This window comes from Phanerochaete carnosa (genome assembly GCF_000300595.1).
Source record: "Phanerochaete carnosa HHB-10118-sp unplaced genomic scaffold PHACAscaffold_4, whole genome shotgun sequence".
In the NCBI taxonomy this organism is placed as follows: Eukaryota; Fungi; Basidiomycota; class Agaricomycetes; order Polyporales; family Phanerochaetaceae; genus Phanerochaete; species Phanerochaete carnosa.
The window spans coordinates 961,827-977,656 of record NW_006767631.1 but is presented as its reverse complement, the minus strand read 5'-3'; the positions used below and the strand labels follow the sequence as shown (position 1 = coordinate 977,656).

General features: G+C 52.9%; 5 protein-coding genes across 5 annotated transcripts; 3 read left to right on the top strand and 2 right to left on the bottom strand.

The window, feature by feature from the left end:
* Positions 1 to 130: 130 nt before the first annotated feature.
* Positions 131 to 2,142, top strand: PHACADRAFT_253641 (uncharacterized protein). Its single transcript, XM_007394269.1, has 2 exons — positions 131 to 577; positions 642 to 2,142. The coding sequence occupies exons 1-2, from the start codon at positions 463 to 465 to the stop codon at positions 923 to 925; spliced, it is 399 nt and encodes a 132-aa protein (XP_007394331.1). The 5' UTR covers positions 131 to 462; the 3' UTR covers positions 926 to 2,142.
* Positions 2,143 to 2,986: 844 nt separating this feature from the next.
* PHACADRAFT_207710 (uncharacterized protein) lies at positions 2,987 to 3,670 on the top strand (the record flags this gene model as incomplete). The annotated part of the gene is made up of 2 exons (XM_007394268.1): positions 2,987 to 3,598; positions 3,662 to 3,670. 2 exons carry the CDS (start codon positions 2,987 to 2,989, stop codon positions 3,668 to 3,670), a joined length of 621 nt encoding a protein of 206 aa, XP_007394330.1.
* A 3,498-nt stretch (positions 3,671 to 7,168) lies between these two features.
* PHACADRAFT_253639 (uncharacterized protein) lies at positions 7,169 to 8,446 on the bottom strand. The gene is made up of 3 exons (XM_007394267.1): positions 7,995 to 8,446; positions 7,747 to 7,927; positions 7,169 to 7,683 (listed from the first exon to the last, which is right to left on the bottom strand). The coding sequence occupies exons 1-3, from the start codon at positions 8,322 to 8,324 to the stop codon at positions 7,199 to 7,201; spliced, it is 996 nt and encodes a 331-aa protein (XP_007394329.1). The 5' UTR covers positions 8,325 to 8,446; the 3' UTR covers positions 7,169 to 7,198.
* A 1,011-nt stretch (positions 8,447 to 9,457) lies between these two features.
* PHACADRAFT_253637 (uncharacterized protein) lies at positions 9,458 to 10,922 on the top strand (the record flags this gene model as incomplete). Its single annotated transcript, XM_007394266.1, has 1 exon — positions 9,458 to 10,922. A coding segment is annotated over exon 1 (832 nt), but the record flags the coding sequence as incomplete, so codon positions are not given.
* A 421-nt stretch (positions 10,923 to 11,343) lies between these two features.
* Positions 11,344 to 13,861, bottom strand: PHACADRAFT_253633 (uncharacterized protein). Its single transcript, XM_007394265.1, has 14 exons — positions 13,702 to 13,861; positions 13,542 to 13,639; positions 13,387 to 13,478; positions 13,289 to 13,332; positions 13,139 to 13,236; positions 12,911 to 13,086; positions 12,586 to 12,860; positions 12,462 to 12,528; positions 12,193 to 12,396; positions 12,114 to 12,143; positions 11,823 to 12,059; positions 11,738 to 11,770; positions 11,651 to 11,679; positions 11,344 to 11,602 (listed from the first exon to the last, which is right to left on the bottom strand). The coding sequence occupies exons 1-14, from the start codon at positions 13,838 to 13,840 to the stop codon at positions 11,442 to 11,444; spliced, it is 1,683 nt and encodes a 560-aa protein (XP_007394327.1). The 5' UTR covers positions 13,841 to 13,861; the 3' UTR covers positions 11,344 to 11,441.
* Positions 13,862 to 15,830: the final 1,969 nt, after the last annotated feature.

Genomic DNA, 15,830 nt, shown 5'->3' with positions numbered 1-15,830 from the left:
GCGCCCCCGGCTACGAGCTTCTGGGCTTTGTTTGGGAGCAGCGAGTTGTCAGCAGCTCGTCTGCGTCTGCATCGGACAGGACCCGGCACTGCGCTGAATGCCCTCGAACTGAATTCGGCGCAGTCGAGATCTGACGAGAACGGCAGAGCTTGGGACAGGTGCACCTAAGCGCGATCCGCCCCACAGCGAGTTCTAGCTCCGTGGAAACGCGATTCTTCCCCGGGGCCTGTACTCTGTTTTTGCCCACGGATTGCGCGCGACACATACAGCGCAAAAAAAGAGAAAGAGACAGCGCCCTCGTGGCCAAAGCACGCGAATCGATGCCGCTATAAAGCACTCCGGCCGTGTCCGCCCTGGCAGGCCCACCCCTCTACGTCCGGAGCCCCCTCTTCGGCCTGTGCACCGCCCTGCCCCTTTGACCTCAACCATTGTCCGACACCGTCCACACTCGGGACAGGCTCCATGGCCACACTCGCATACACGCCTTCTCTCACGACGAGCAGCATCGACGACGACTCACGAGACATGCCGCGCTTCGCGTTCGCGCAGATACACGGCGACGTCCACCTCGTCCAGCGTGCGTGCAGCCACTTTTTTTCTCTCTCTCTTACGTGCACCGTCTCACCTAGCAGTACACACAGTCGCAGATAGCCCCGCGTCCGCGCTCGTCGCCGCGGACGTCAAGGTCTTCCGGCACGAGTTCATCACCATCTTCCGCTACTCCCACAGCACGTCCGTGCACCCCGCGGACATACACGTCCTCTACGCGCTCGACCAGCGCTGCGCACTATACGAGGAGGACAAGGGCACCGTGTTCCTCGCCAAGGACGCCATGGCCCAGATGCAGAAGCTCACGGCGCTATCCAGGCCGGCGGGGCGCTATGGCCCATATGCTCGGCCGCCGCGGAGGGGCAGGTTCGCATAGATTGCGAGGAGAGGGCAGAGGGGAGAGGAGTCTTGTTTTCGCTTCCGCTGGGGGGTCATCTGGTGGCATCCGGATGCTAGATATCCCATCGTGCTAAGTTATCGTATACCCTAATGACGCCGCAACTGTACACTTACCACAATCCACCTTCGTCTCACGTTCTGCACCGAGCGAAACATAAGCCTGTGAGCGACCGGAATGACGACACACTTGCAAGCCACGTACCAGGTCCCTCTACCACCGCCCGTCTACATCCCTGGCCGTGCCGACATTTCCCCCGTTTTCGTGCGAGCCTGTGCAAGTACACTACTGCACTCCCGACCAAACCAGTCCGCGCCGACTTTTGTCTGCATCGTTGCACTCCGACGTCCGTGACGCGAAAAGTGTGTGCCTTCAAAAGCAAGCCGGACGAGCGTCGTACTTCAGCACCGAACAGACACGTCTCCGAGGGTTTGCACAGGCGATCTCGCGGGCGTCGGCCCCTCGCACGCGACCGTCACCAGGGAGATACAGCACAACGAGCTACTTGACATCAGCACCATGCCACCTCGGCACTGCAAAGTTGCTGCTCACCGACGTCATGAACCCGCTCCTATGTCGTCAGTACCTCGAGGCCTCAGGCTCGCTGTGCGCCATCCACTCATATCACATCCTTGTCTGCGCATGTCGTTCATCCTGTTCCTGCTGCGGAGGAGCCACTACCGCGCACGGATCATTGTTGGGCGCGACGGCTGCTGCCAGCTGTTCAGAGATGCATCTGGGTGGTGTTGTCGTACGGGACTCGCCGGATCGACGCTGTCGGGGCGTGGACAGCTTTGATGATAATCCCGTGGGCAGCGGAGAGGGTGTCGGAAGTGAAGAGGGCGTTGTCATCACGGAGGGCAGCATGGCTTTCATGATGCTTCAGAGGCGGGACACGCGATATTGCGGGCTAGGGGCGAATGAGCAGACATGCAACGTTGATGATGCCAAAGTCAGCAGCTGTCTTGGCAGCATACATTGGCACAGTAACCTACACATGGCACCGCAAAGTCCGGCAACGGATGGATATCCTACAGCTGGGCGCGGCCGTCGGCGGATTTCCAGCGAAGCGGCATGGCCAAGGCTGTAGACCGCACGAGTATGGTAGTTCGAAGTACTGGAGCAGATACGGAGCCAAGGCACAGAGTAGTCGTATTGAGGTATATATCCGGCGCGGTGACAATATTTGTCTAGTCATGGCGCGGCTGGGGATGGTTGAGAGCGAACCTTGTCAACGGTGAATGCGCAGCACAGTATTAGCGCTGGACAACAAGACGCTTGCAATGGTCGTCTTTTGCAGTATTCCCAGACTGTCGCCCCAGACGTACACAGGGTCAACCCGGCTTTCAATCTTATCGAAGTCCTCTGGAGGTACACGAGATGTTCCACCCTTGACAGAACCCTCCGAGCTCTTCCGAGTCCGTAACAAGTCCCACCAGGCTCGACTTCACTCGCCGGAAGCTGACGCTTCGAGTCTGGCCAGGCTGTTTGGCGCCGGAATTGTCCGGGACTTTTCTCTGTACGTCCCGAGGCCACAATTTTCTGGCCTTCCTTTTTCAGAGGAATTACTCGTTGTTTCCGGGATAACTGCAACACACTTGGTATTTGGTGATATCATTCATGGTACTGGTAAGGCAACCTGACGGATTCAGGCTTTTAAATAGCCCATGCGGGCACTTTTTTATGGCTGTGGAACATATCCGTGCGCCGTAGTGCGAGTGCCCGTCTTTACGCGCCGAGCCCTTGAGCGTCCCGACGGAAGGCGCATCAGCGCGCCGGCGCCACAACGACTTTACTGCATTCGACTTGTTTGAGCGGCTCTTGCTTTCTTTCAAACAAGCAGCCACAGCGACTGTCGCTAACGTCAAGTTTATGCAACAAGTGCTGCTCTGCAACTTTTAGATCAATCTTATAGGTAATCTTAGTTGGTCTCACGCTCACCATGAGCTGACATACACCATTAAACCTCTATAGGGCGACAACCATGTCCGACTGGACTAACCCTGCCACGTCCCCAGCTCTGGCCTGAAGTGCCCGAAAATGGACCGCATGACGCACCAGCGGCAAGTCAAAGAGCTAAAGGAACAAAGGTCTCTTCTGGAAGGTTGCATTGCAGACGTCCTCGGGGAGTTGGACGAACTTCGTCATGTGCTCCGTGAAAACGAGATCAAGGGAGCCTATTGCGCCCCAGTCTATACACTGCCCAATGAAATCCTTGGTCTCATCTTTCAAGAGGCATATGAACACAAGATTGATGAAGACTGCCCTGATACCTGCATCTTGATTGCCACCCACGTCTCGCGCCGCTGGCGGCAAGTTGCAATCTCCCTCCCGAGGTTGTGGAGGTGCATACACATCACCCTGTCCAAATCTCTTCTAGAGCTCTACCTGGCCAGGTCTGGAACACTCCTGCTTGTTGTTCTGTGCATTGGACAAGACTTGGTCACAAACGGTGATGAGCCTGAGTGGACCATCGACGAGTGGGAAAATAACCCGTGGATCTCACTATATGTGCAGCGTCTGATCCACCTGCTCTGCTACGTGGATCGCATCGAGTTTATCTTCATTGAAGCCAGTGCTTACGGCCTTTTTGACCAGTTCCTTGATGAGATAGAAGACCTTGAAATGCCGCTACTCAATTTCTTGAAGCTGGTGTGTGATTCAAGATTTTGTTCTAGAGATATCTACCTTCGAGCTCATAATTCCAAATTCCAGACATTGTGAGTTGTGGAATTATCCACGAACTTCTCCTCTCCATCCTTCGTAACGCTGCAGACCCTTGTCCTCGTTCACTGTGATTTTGCCATGCAAGATCTACGCGCACTGGCCAATACCGCTGTTCAACTAACCTCCCTCCACCTCGAAGATTTATGCATCTCAGACAATGATGGTGGCAGCCAGTTCGTTTCCTTTCCCTGCCTGCAGTTGCTGAGCGTCAAAGGCCGATACAACCCAGAGAAGATACTTGAATGTTTTGACGCACTTACCCTGTTGTTGCTCACAGCCTCACAAGTCATCATGATACCAGACGTACCATTTCTGCTACCACACAACTGTGCCTTCGCTGCCACTCACAATCTGTGTGTCAGCTGCGCTGCTGTGCGCTGCTGCTCGCTGTATGACAGCCACTATCTCTTCTGATATGTTCCGAATGCAACGACCTTCAAGTTCCGCAGCTGCTCTCACATATCCTGTGTGCTCAAATACCTCGCAGCTTTGACAGATCCGATGCCGCTGCCTGCCCTCCAAACTCTCGAAGTTGATCAGCTTTTGAAGGGCGAGTTGGAAAGTCCTGCTCAACATCGTTGAGTGGTGAGCGCAGTGTGATTGCCCACTGAAGGAGCTAAAACTCGGACAGCCAATCTTAGATGACATAAAGGCAGATCTGAGGAGGTCATTGGAAAACTACGTGCAGGTTACCTAGTTACTCGCAGTTGCCATGTGCCGATACAAACATGATGGAGTGTGTAGAAGTAGACGTTCAACTTGCAGCTTAGCTATGCAGTAACTTTACTCTCCTCTGTGGAATGTATATATACATTTTTCACATTGCGCAGAGATGCGCGCGTCAGGGGTAACTGTCACAGATAGGTAGGTGCAAGTTGAAAATGATATGGCCCTTCTCCAATGCCACCAATATTTGGTCGAGCGCCGAGCTCTTGCCGCATGATTTTGTTCTGGTAAAGGTACGTAGGACCTCCAGCAGATTTTGGTTGGCATATTATATCGTGTCGTGCTATAACAAAAGCAGGATGTAAACAATTTGTTCCTCAGCAGTGCTGCACTCGATGGTGTCGGTTTGTCTTACTGCTGTCCAAGCTGAGCTGAGGTTCTATTGACAACTTATCTCTGTTGGTAGACTCAGCTTGGCCATCACAATTTGGGAGCACGATCATATTATTTCCCCATGTACAGAGATGAGTCTATAAAACTGAACATATCGATGCGCAATGGCCAATGTGTGCGGTACGCCTGGCGCTAGTTGAACAAGTTTTGAGCAGCTCCCTCCTTCTCCAACGACAGCGACTATTGACAAAATGAATATCGCGGGCCACTGGAAAACCTCGAGATCAGGTAATTTATACCAGTGTTTAAAATATTCTGATCTCAGATGCCCAGCCCAGAGGTGGCATTACTGGCCGTTTCTATGACATCTTCATCACCATGAACATCAAGACACATCGGCAGCGAATTCAAGAGCTCGACGCGCAACGAGCTCTTCTGTACAAGCAGCTAGATGAAATTTGTTGTGCGATCCGCGACAACGAGTGCGAGAGAGCCACTTGCTCCCCAGTACACCGCTTCTCAATGACATTCTCAAGCTCGTCTTTGAAGAAGCATACGAGCACAAGCCCCAGGGATACTGCTACAGCTCAGACACTTGCATCCTCGACGTCACTCATGTCTCACGCTGCTGGTGACAGCTGGCTCTTTCTCTGCCACGGCTGTGGAGATGCATACATGTTGGGCAACCTACGCCTCTTCTAGAGCTTTACCTTGCAAGGTCAGGGGACCTTCCGCTGCTCATATTTTGCCTTGGGCAAGACATGATAACACTAGGATCTCCAACCTTGTGGTCAGATGTATTTCCTGGTTGAAGACAGTTAAGACTTGTAGGTGGGGCTGTACCTGTATCACCCAATTCTTCTGCTCCAATACGAGGATCGCATTGTGCGTATCACTATCAGAACCAGTATTTCGGGTCTCCTCCAAGAGTTCCTTCCCAGAATGCAGGGCCCACTATTTCCACTGCTCAATTGCATAGAGCTCTGGCATGTAGGTGTAGTGCTTCCCAACTCAGGTTTTTGCTTTCAACTTCAGTGTTCCGGTCTCAAGACGTTTGATACTACCAATGTACCAATATTATTCCCGTCATCCTCCTTTGGAACACTTTGCACATTGAAAATTACTGGATGCAAGTTCACTATTCATGACCTGTGCGCATTGGCCAATGCTGCCTCCCATTTGAAGGTTCTCGACTTCAACCAAGTTTCTATGCAGCTCGAACAACACAGCCAGCCAGCCTCCTTTCCCCACCTGGAGATGCTCACTGTTGCATGTGATTACAAGGATGAATGGCCACTCCACTGCCTCGATGCACCAGCACTTTTTTCCCTGACAATCGTGTATACGGCATTTGACTCTGACGTGTCGGATCATCAACTATGATACCCCCCACGTATATTTCCTGCAGTACGCAGGCTCCGCCTGATCAGTGTGTCCAACTGTAGAGGGCGGCCGCCATATGACGGTCACCTGTTTCGATACACACCTAACGCAACCGTCGTTGAATTCCTCGATTGTCACAATGATGTCACTTGTCCATCCTGGAATCCCTCATGGCAGCCAGACCGACGCCCTTACCTTCCCTCCAGACTTTGGTGATAAACTACCTCCCAGTGGAGACACACTCTCTTCTTCTCACTACCATCGAGACACGAACACGACTCAAGTGTTCATTGAAAGAGCTGCAACTCAAAGAGCTGCTCCATATCATAATGGACTTGGAGCTGAGGAGATTGTTGAATAATCACGTGCGGGTGATGGTGGCCGAAAATTTGCTGGTGTGGGCATGGTGAAGTATCTGGGGACGGATGTTTGATATACTACTGTCTATTTGCCTGTTGCTGGCAGTAGTAGTCAGCATTCATTCGTCCTGTCTAGTTCTTGAGAAACTGACTTTTGATGTCGTGCGCCCTGTCAAGCAGGCTCGACCGCGGTCGCGCCGTGCCGCAGCTGAGGCTGAGAGTTGCTCTATGTAATGTATCACCTCGGCCTCAGACAGTGTCTTCCTTGAAACTTCAATCCATGCCTGCTTTGCGTCTTCCGTATCTGGCCCTGCATCAGCATTCTGTGAGACCTGCAGGAATAGCCCGCTCCCACTCGCATGCAAGGCTCATGAGTACTTTGTATAGCCGGCATACTGCGGGATACATTGTCAATGCGGGGAGACGTAGCCTGTGTGTCATCATGATAGAGCTCGACGTGGCCGACGGTGGCGAGACTTACTACGGCATAGGACACCAACCCCGATCTTTGCTCATTGGGTGCCAGGGGAGCGTAGCGGAGGTCATGTGTCGAGTCGTTGGTACCGTGATTGCGGAGTCCCCAACAGACACGTTTATGCTATTAAGGGAGCCCAATGCTTGAGCACAGCTACGTTTCGGCTTCTAGTCCAGAGCGATACAATTAGTATACAGTGAGCGTCGGTCCTTCTATGGCACGGGGTATACAAGTAAACCATTGACTCCTCTATGCTATGTCCTTTTTACTTCCCAAGAAATTTGCATCCTCTCTGTCGCGTTGGATGCGGGTGATATTGATCTCCGACCGCGAGACCGTGACGGAAGTGAGAGTGACATTAGTGTTGTTCTGGACTTGAACCATATCGATAATGTGCCCGCCAGAGAGGTCGACAGCATAGCCTGAGGTGGTCCCGGCGGATGCACCGGTGAATCGGACTGTGCTGAAGTTGGCAAAAGGGACGAGGGTAAAGTTCGTGCTCGTGGCGTTCAGTGCTACAGCAAAGTCCTCGACGATAAAATCCGCGTCCTGCCCGCACAGAGGAACAGTGGAGGTAACCGAATGATTGACGGTCGTGCCCGTACTGTTGTTTGTGATGATTGCCATGCCCGACGTCGAGTTCGCCGCGATGACGGTCAGCGTGACGATATCGCCTGATGTGAAGCTGATGCCCCGGAAGTCGATGGAGTCAGCAGGAGAAAACTCGTACCAGGCTGCGAAATTACAGATGGTTTGTCAGCCTGTAAGGAAGAGGAGGGCAAAGAGCGCGGACTAACCAGCAAAGGACACATTATCATCACTTTTGACGTCGAAGTCGAGACCAGTCTGGAGGATACCAGTCTGGCAGGTGTCGCCATCGATGCCGACCCAGGCGGATGCGCCGTGGAAGCCCGTCGAACCCTCAGGCTCACTGATGTTCAGGACCGTGAACGACGCAGTGACGCTCTTGTACGTGCCCTATGCAGAGCCCAGGCCGTGAGCACACACACAATATATATATATATATATATGAGAGGAGGCTCACTGCAGGCGAGTTCAAGACGACGCCAGCCCAGTTTTCGCTGATCTCGTGAGTGGTCTCGTTGCCCACCTTGAAGCGTGACTCGTGCACGAGACCAGCACGACGGGCGATGCGGGCCGCGTGACGCTCCTGAGAGGACGGGACCGAGATGGCAGTCGCCGCGAGGAGGGCACTGGCAACGGGAGCATTGATGTACATGGCAGCGTAGGCGACGTGAAGTCGGGAGAGCTGTGAGGCTATCAAGTCAATAGAGAAGAGATATGGTGATTGGACATGGCTGCCAGGCGGGCCTATACACATCGGAGGCCGTCCAGCAAGCACCGCCATAAACATCCTCGGGTGCATCACCAGGCAGGAAGCTTCACCGGGCGGGTCTCATCACGGTTGCGGGTCGAAATGTCGCAGAGTCTCCAAAGTTTTGCTTTGGACTGACTTTGATGGCGATTCAGATACAGCCGTGGGGGGGGGGGGGGGGCGGTTTCGGCGTCCTGAAGCGACGTCTCAGATGGAATGGTGCTGAAGCGCGTCACGGTCGAAGCAGCTGTTGACTGGAGCTCTCGAGAGCGGCGGTCATGTCAAACGGGGTGCCACCACTTTTTGCGTTCGATTCTGTTACAAATCTTTTTGAGCTCTTGTGCTCGCAGCGCAAAACGTACGAGAAAAAAGCTGTGTGCACCTCAAACTTCTGCGGCGTTATTATTATTCTTGTTTTCGTCGTGCCCACAGCATAGCAGCAACTCACACCCTTTTCAGCGCGAAAGTGATATCGACGCTCAAGCTCAAGAGCGAGTCCGAGATGGAAGATTATTATTATGCTTTATGCTGAGGATGGTCGTGTTACAAAGGTCGACAGAGCCTGTGCAGGCAAATGAATTAGTGAAGGTGACGGGGTTGAGCTTATGGGACTACTCTCAAGGATGGCGGTCTGACAAGTGTTCAACGTTCAATTGCCATCGATGCCGGCCTAGGCGGATGCGCCGAAGGGGCCAGACACGCCCTTAGGCAGTTACTGATCGTCGGGACTACGAACGATACTGTGACGCTCTTGAACAGGCTCTATGCGGAAGTCAAGCCTGTCAGCATACGTAGAACACACACAGACCTGAGAAGAGACTCACTGGGTGCGAGCCCAAGGTGGCGCCAGCCTAGAGTTGGGCTGGATCGGTCTTGTCGTCTATATTGGGGTGCGACTTGTGCACGCCGCGGGCATGACGGGTGGTGCGGGCCTCATGGCGCTCAGCGGCTCGGGTTGGGAAGATGGCAGCGAGACAGCAGTAAGTATCTTCGTTACCACCACCACGAAGATCGCGCTAGGCTCGATCCCCTTGGGCAGTTCTCTTTGCCGGCACGTGTTGCAGTAAGTCGCGGTCGTGGCGGGATTTCGGCGCTGTGCAAATTGGGGATGTCGTAAAAGGACATACCTTATTAAAGTGCGACACTATCCAGGCTCTTGTCTTTGTGCTCTGAAGGGAACAAAATGGATAACATGGCATGCCACTAGCGTACTGAAGGGCTCGACGCGCGGAGAGGTCTTCCGGAGGAGCGCATTGAAAAAGTTGCAAAGCGAATAAGCGAACATTATCTTGCACATCAAGAAAGCGAGCGCGTGGACGCACCTTGCGCCTCAGCGCACACCCTCCCCGACGACATCCTCAAGCTCATTTTTGAAGAAGCCTATGAACACACGCAACATGTTTGCACCCCCAACACCCGTGTCCTTGACGTCACCCACGTCTCGCGTTGCTGGCAACGACTGGCCCTCTCCCTTCCGAGGCTGTGGAGATGCATACACGTCGGGCCATCTACACCTCTTCTAGAGCTCTTCCTCGTACGGTCTGGGACCATTCCGCTTTTCATTTCCTGTATTGGACCGGACATGGCAGAATCATGGGAGACACCTCACGATAGCTCGTGGCTAGCTCCATATTTGCGGCACCTCATTCTTTTACTCCAGTACGCAGATCGCGTCGCAGAGATCGCTATTCAGACCACGGCCTCTCGTCTTTTTGAAGAGTTCCTCCCCAAAATGCAGGAGGAATCGTTCCCGCTACTCGACTGCATAGACCTCTTGCACGACTCCTGGTTACTCCTTCCGAACACATGCTTGCAAATCCAGTATCCTAAGCTCGAGACTCTACGGATTTCCCGGATAACCATATCGCTCTCCCCAGTCGTCTTCGAAGCTCTCCAGATACTGTGCCTTGCCGTCTGCGAGATCCCTTTCCAGCACTTGTGTGCGCTAGCTGATACATCCCCTCGGCTGAAGTCTCTTAACCTGGAAGCGGTATACTTATCAGGCCCTCTTGCCCGATGCGCTCGCTTCGCCTGCCTAGAATCGCTGATTCTTCAGTGCAATCGCCACACTGAAGTAATGCTCAGCTGCCTCGACGCACCAATCCTTTCATCTCTGACACTCGCGCACACAACTCTTGCACCCACCATGTCGCAGGAAATACACCATCCACGTATCTTTCCCACGGTCCGTACGCTGTGTTTCCTGAACGTGAGCATCAGACCTCCGCAACAATACGGTGATTATCTGCTGCAATGCACCCCCCAGGTATCGACTTTTGAGCTTCGCGCCTGCAGTGGTGCCGACTACCAGCTCTTACGGCACATCACTACGGTAAAGCCAACTCCCTTACTCTATCTACAGACCTTAGCGGTCACCCACCTCGCAGAAGACATATTTATTATGCCCTTGTTGATGTAGTCGAGCACCGCGTGCGGGACGGGTGTCCACTGAAGGAGCTGAAGCTTGGACGAGAGATACGAGAAGACATAGACGACGAACTGATGGAATCGTTGGAGAGTCATGTGCAGGTTACAATAGCTTCGTATACGTCGCCAAGGGTCTGGTGAGGCATCGAGGCGGAGATTCCTTCGGCAACTTAACGTCGCAGAAAGAATAAATCCCAATCTTGTACCTGAGAAGATACATCTGCACAGAGATGGACGCGTTATCATGTTGGTCGCCCTCTTTAGATCTGAGTAAAGGCCGCATTGTTCTGCCATCCGTCGCTGACTGGTATTATTACCCACAATTAATTCTTTATAGTTAAAGACTGAGAAAATTGAGCAACAATCGAAACGACGATGCCTGTATAAACTCAGGTTGCTGGAATGGCCCTCAGAGGACCAGGAATCGCCTTCATCCATTGCGAGTAATCCAGGAGCACGATGGTCAGAGACTCGTTGTTCTCTGAAGACAGAAAGTACGCAGACACGCTTATAACCGAGCGTGGGGATGGCCTGATGAGTCAAATACCACCTATTTATCGAGCGAGCTCGCCTTGAAAACATGTCTTATAGCATTGCGGAAACTCGCACGCATCGCGTGGTACTGTATCATTGTTTCGATATTAATCACCGTATTTACTTTGGAAAAGTCTTGGAGAGAGGGGGGAAGCCGCAGCTCACTCAAAGCTAGGTGTATACGCCGGCGCTCGACTAAGTCTCCAATGGTTCGGCTCTGAGCGGCAGGCTGGGCTTTCTGCCGTCTGGGCCCACAGTCGGGTACGAGATGCCAGTACGGTTCCAGACAATGTCGCCGTTCTTGCCCTCACAGAGCGATAAGCGGAAGGACGTCACTAACATCGTAAGCACAACCTCTGGAGTGGCCCGTAAGTAGTGTATGATATAGAGGATTAGATACCCACTCATTTCAAGCTGTGAGAACTTGAAGCCACTGCGCACGGGAGAGTAAGCTCAGGCAGACTTGTTGCGAAGATGATATGCAAACGCACATGCATGCACGGCCTCCGCCGATGAAGGTCATCCTGAGCGCTGTTCAGTAAGGAAATGATCGTTGGAGGATTGAATAGGCCCCACAGATTAGAGTATACCCCAGGAATTTTCGCATCTGTGACTGAGTCAGGAAGTTTGTCCTCGAGCCAGCGCTCTGGCTTCCACTCGCAAGCGTCGTCACCCCAGATCGCCTTATTACGGTTTGACGAGTATATGCCGACCATGATGGCGGTGCCCCTCGGGACGTGAATGGATGTAGTTGAAGTACCGTCGCGCAACGTGAGCGGCGTGCTGAGGGGCATAACGACGTCTCGTGTATTCCTGGGAGCGTACCATAATTAGCCGAAGTTATGTGATACGGTATATAAGGCGTACTCGCGAGACACAAATGCGATCGGAGAATAGCTGTTCACGTCAGTAATAGCTCCTTGTCGTTGTCGAAAGGGCGGCTTACAGGCGCAGCGTCTCCCTGCAGATGGCATCCAGGTAGGGTAGGCCCACAAGCTCGTCGTACTCCAGATCTTGACTACCGTTTTGAGAGCGAGCTTCGAGCAGCTCAGAGCGTAGCCTCTCTTGAACATCGGGGTGAAGACAGAGCAGGTGTAGGATTCGCGCCACTGCGTTGGAAGTTGTGTCGGTGCCTGCAAACGTAAATGTCCTGCACATAAGTCGCGCCAGTAATTAGCATACCCAAGCCGGCACAGAGCGGCGCAATGGCCATACGTTATCTGTGCAATGATCTCTTCCTCAGGCAGCCTGTCCGCGGCGTCGGCATTCATGTTCTCCCGCACTGCCGAGGACATTCTAAGTCAGCTTACACTTCCGCATTCGAGATACGCACACGTACGCATGACACTCATCAAATCTCGACCTTCCAGGACTCTCATCTTCAACCCCTCATCGTTACTATCGAGTGCAACCTTCTTCTCCGTGTAGATCCGCCAGGATGTGCTCTCTAGAACGTCGAGGATATCCTTCATGTGCCGCATGCTGCTGTGTGGCACGAAATGAAAGTGCCGCTTGACAAACGCGCCGAGGGCGGGATACCGTTGACAGAGTTCGATGAAAGGGTCAAGGAGGTGTATCATCAGGCGGAAGAAGACGAGGCGAGACAGGGTAGGCCTGTCTGTACGGTCAGCAAGCGCGGGCTCAATAAAAGGAAGTAAGCGTACATGAAATCCTTAACGGCGTCCGCGAAGTCGTTCTGAACGTCCTCAACCAGCGGATCGAAGGAATGTCCGAAGCCACCCTGGCCAATGAGTTCGAGCGCTGCGCGGCCCATCCAATTAAGAACATCCACCTCCCCATTCTGGGACGTTTTCAATTGCATTTTGATACCTGTGCGGAGCTGCACCATCACGGTCACGTAGGGAGCGTGACTCGAGATGCAGACTACGTACGCGATTCACGACTTCATTGAATACCGGCGTCAGTCGGCGCATGTGTGCGATGGAGAACACAGGGTTCAAAAGCTTGCGTTGCTTGCGGTGATGCTCGCCTAACAACAACGTTATTAAGCCCGTGTAAATATCGTGTATGCTTCCTCATACCAAGGGTTGCCAACAAGCCTGGGCCAGTGCTCAACCTGCGTCCTCTGTGAGGGAGTATATCAGTGCTAATTGTGCATTGCGAATGTACAACGACGCACGTGATCTGAGACGGCGCCTCCTCATAGAGGTCTTGGTCTTTAACAACGACATGATGCATGGCCTTCGGGTCAAAGACCCATAATACGCGTCTCTGTAAGCGAGAGGTTTAGGCATTACTAACGGTCTGCGGTTCATGATCATGAAGATTGTTCACCCCCAACATCCCAGTGCATTTCACAATCTGCCCGTAGTCGTTTGTGAGATGATTGAGGAATGGCCAGGCGCCACGGTCCTGCAACTGCGCCATGTTGCCTATCATCGACCAGCGGAGTCGGTACTCGTAAGCTGCGGCCAGGGATACACACGAAATGTACCTTTGAGAAGTGACGGTGGAGTCGGGCCGGGTATCGCATCCAATGGCGATCGGAGAACATAGTTTCCCACCAGCTTCCACAACAGTAGAAGCAAGCATCCCAACGCAGCCCATGGGATGATAGGGCCAAGGAAAGACATCTTGGATGCGATACGAATGCGTGGGAGGGGAATGGTACTTTGGCGAATCCTGAGGGGCCCTATATATGTATTTCGCTCTGCCGTACATTCTCCGTTAGCTATCATGCTTATCGAAGCACGCCAGGCAGAGCTCGTGAGTGAAGTGCGGGCCGTAGACAAATCATGTTGACGCGACCATATCTGCCGTTGGTGGAGACAAGAGTTCTCAGCGAAAGTCTAAACGTCAAGAACAGTCTGTGGTGACGGGAAGACGTGACAGTGTTGTTGTTCGCGCGCCGAGCTATTTTCAATTGCGGCGCGCGGGTTGCTTTATGACTGTTGAACGATTTGTTCGGAGAGGACGGCACAGGATGATTAGGCGAATCGCTGGATCTTGCCCTTCCTCGTATGTTTGGTAAGGCATTCGAAGAGTGGATCCATTGAAACGTTTGCGACTGGTATGAATTAGCAATCGTTGAAGTAGCGTGAATCGTAGGCACTCACCAAGACAGCGAGTCGCTGTTGGCTCATGCCATCTCAAGAGTACTGCGTCTGTCACGTGCGACACACAGCTCGCTCTTCCGATATTCCAGAGTAGCGTCAATTTTTTTGTTTTTTTGCTAATGTCACTGAGCGCGAAAGCGTGGGGCACATCTTCACAATTCAGCGAGCTACACCACTCAAAGTTTGTATGTGCGACCAGCGCGGATGAAGATATCGGTATCAGTGGAATGGAGTGGGGCTTGGTATATGTTTTCACTCGGGGTCATCTGGTGGCATCTCAGAGGCTGGTCATTATATCTGTGGCACCATTAGGGGAAGCATACAATAGATGTAGATACGGCTGCAGTTCACGCACCAAATCTCTGGGCCGTTATTCATCCGTAGCCTCTGCTGTGCAGACCTCTCCCCAAGCTAAGCCGGTTTTTGTCTTCAACTCTGCATGCAATTTCTCGCATGAAAGCGCATCTTCGGATTTGAAACGAATAAGCGTCCGGGGTTCGGCGCGACGTTTAGCTCCCGACAAAACAACCTTTGCGAACAGAACTTGTGCAAGCATACCCGTGCGCTGGTCTTCGCACACGACTGTCGGACGTGAACTCTACAAGCCTGTGCAGCCAAATAGGTTGCTTTGTGAGCACTATACCTCTCGACACCGCAGGATCGCTCACCTGCGCCATGGGTGGTTTTCATATCCCAAGGACCCGGTTTCCCGCTTATTGAACGTATTCGGCCATAGGATCGGAATGCGCCGTCTTCATTGTCGCGTCACAACCGTGCAGATGCGCGTCATTGTGGCACTCTCGAGACGTCGGAATGATTCCCTGAATGTGTAAAGATGGACTTGCGCAGCTGGAGGTCGGGACGGACATGGAGCATGTGTCGCTACACCGCACGAGGATGAGAGGGTAACAGACTATGCAAGCAACATCAAAGCCAGTGCTGGCCAAACGAGACCAGAGTAGCAGCGAGAACTTAGCCGTGGTGATGGCGTTGCAGAGTTAGGCACTACGGGATGAATACCCCACAGTTTTACATAGTCACCGACCAGTCCTCGGCATATTGGCGAAGTGTTATAGCTGAATCTGTATATTTGAAGGTTAAAGCTTGAAGCTTGAAGGCTGAATGATAATCTGTAGAACCAACGACAATCCGAGGAGCGGGTCTGGAGCGGGCGGGCGTCCCGATTCCCGACTCCGCATCACCGCATCACGCCTTTGGGCGTCTTTGGTCTTTTTCCAACAAGTTCTACTGCACTGACATTTTTTGAGTAGTTTAACTGGATCGATGCTGTCGCTGCTATAAAGGGAAGAATAAATCTAGACGCGAAGTTGTTGTCGGACCTCACGACGTTGTTGTTCGAGATGGATTCCAATGAGATCCTGGAGTACTACCTCAGGGCAGTGCTGAGGCCTCTGATGCGCTTACGTTCCCTTGGGAACTTGATATCTACTGACCCTTCGGAAGCCACGCATAGCGCCTTCCTCGACGTCGCCAAGCACCAGGCGCA

Coding starts and splice junctions, on each gene's coding strand:
- PHACADRAFT_253641 (XM_007394269.1), top strand. CDS start 463: ATGGCCACACTCGCATACACGCCTTCTCTCACGACGAGCAGCATCGAC. Junction 578..641: donor CGACGTCCACCTCGTCCAGC/GTGCGTGCAGCC, acceptor CAGTACACACAG/TCGCAGATAGCCCCGCGTCC.
- PHACADRAFT_253639 (XM_007394267.1), bottom strand. CDS start 8,324: ATGTTTATGGCGGTGCTTGCTGGACGGCCTCCGATGTGTATAGGCCCG. Junction 7,928..7,994: donor TCGTCTTGAACTCGCCTGCA/GTGAGCCTCCTC, acceptor GGCTCTGCATAG/GGCACGTACAAGAGCGTCAC. Junction 7,684..7,746: donor TGATAATGTGTCCTTTGCTG/GTTAGTCCGCGC, acceptor GTAATTTCGCAG/CCTGGTACGAGTTTTCTCCT.
- PHACADRAFT_253633 (XM_007394265.1), bottom strand. CDS start 13,840: ATGTCTTTCCTTGGCCCTATCATCCCATGGGCTGCGTTGGGATGCTTG. Junction 12,861..12,910: donor GACGCCGTTAAGGATTTCAT/GTACGCTTACTT, acceptor CCGTACAGACAG/GCCTACCCTGTCTCGCCTCG. Junction 12,397..12,461: donor GAGATCATTGCACAGATAAC/GTATGGCCATTG, acceptor ACTTATGTGCAG/GACATTTACGTTTGCAGGCA.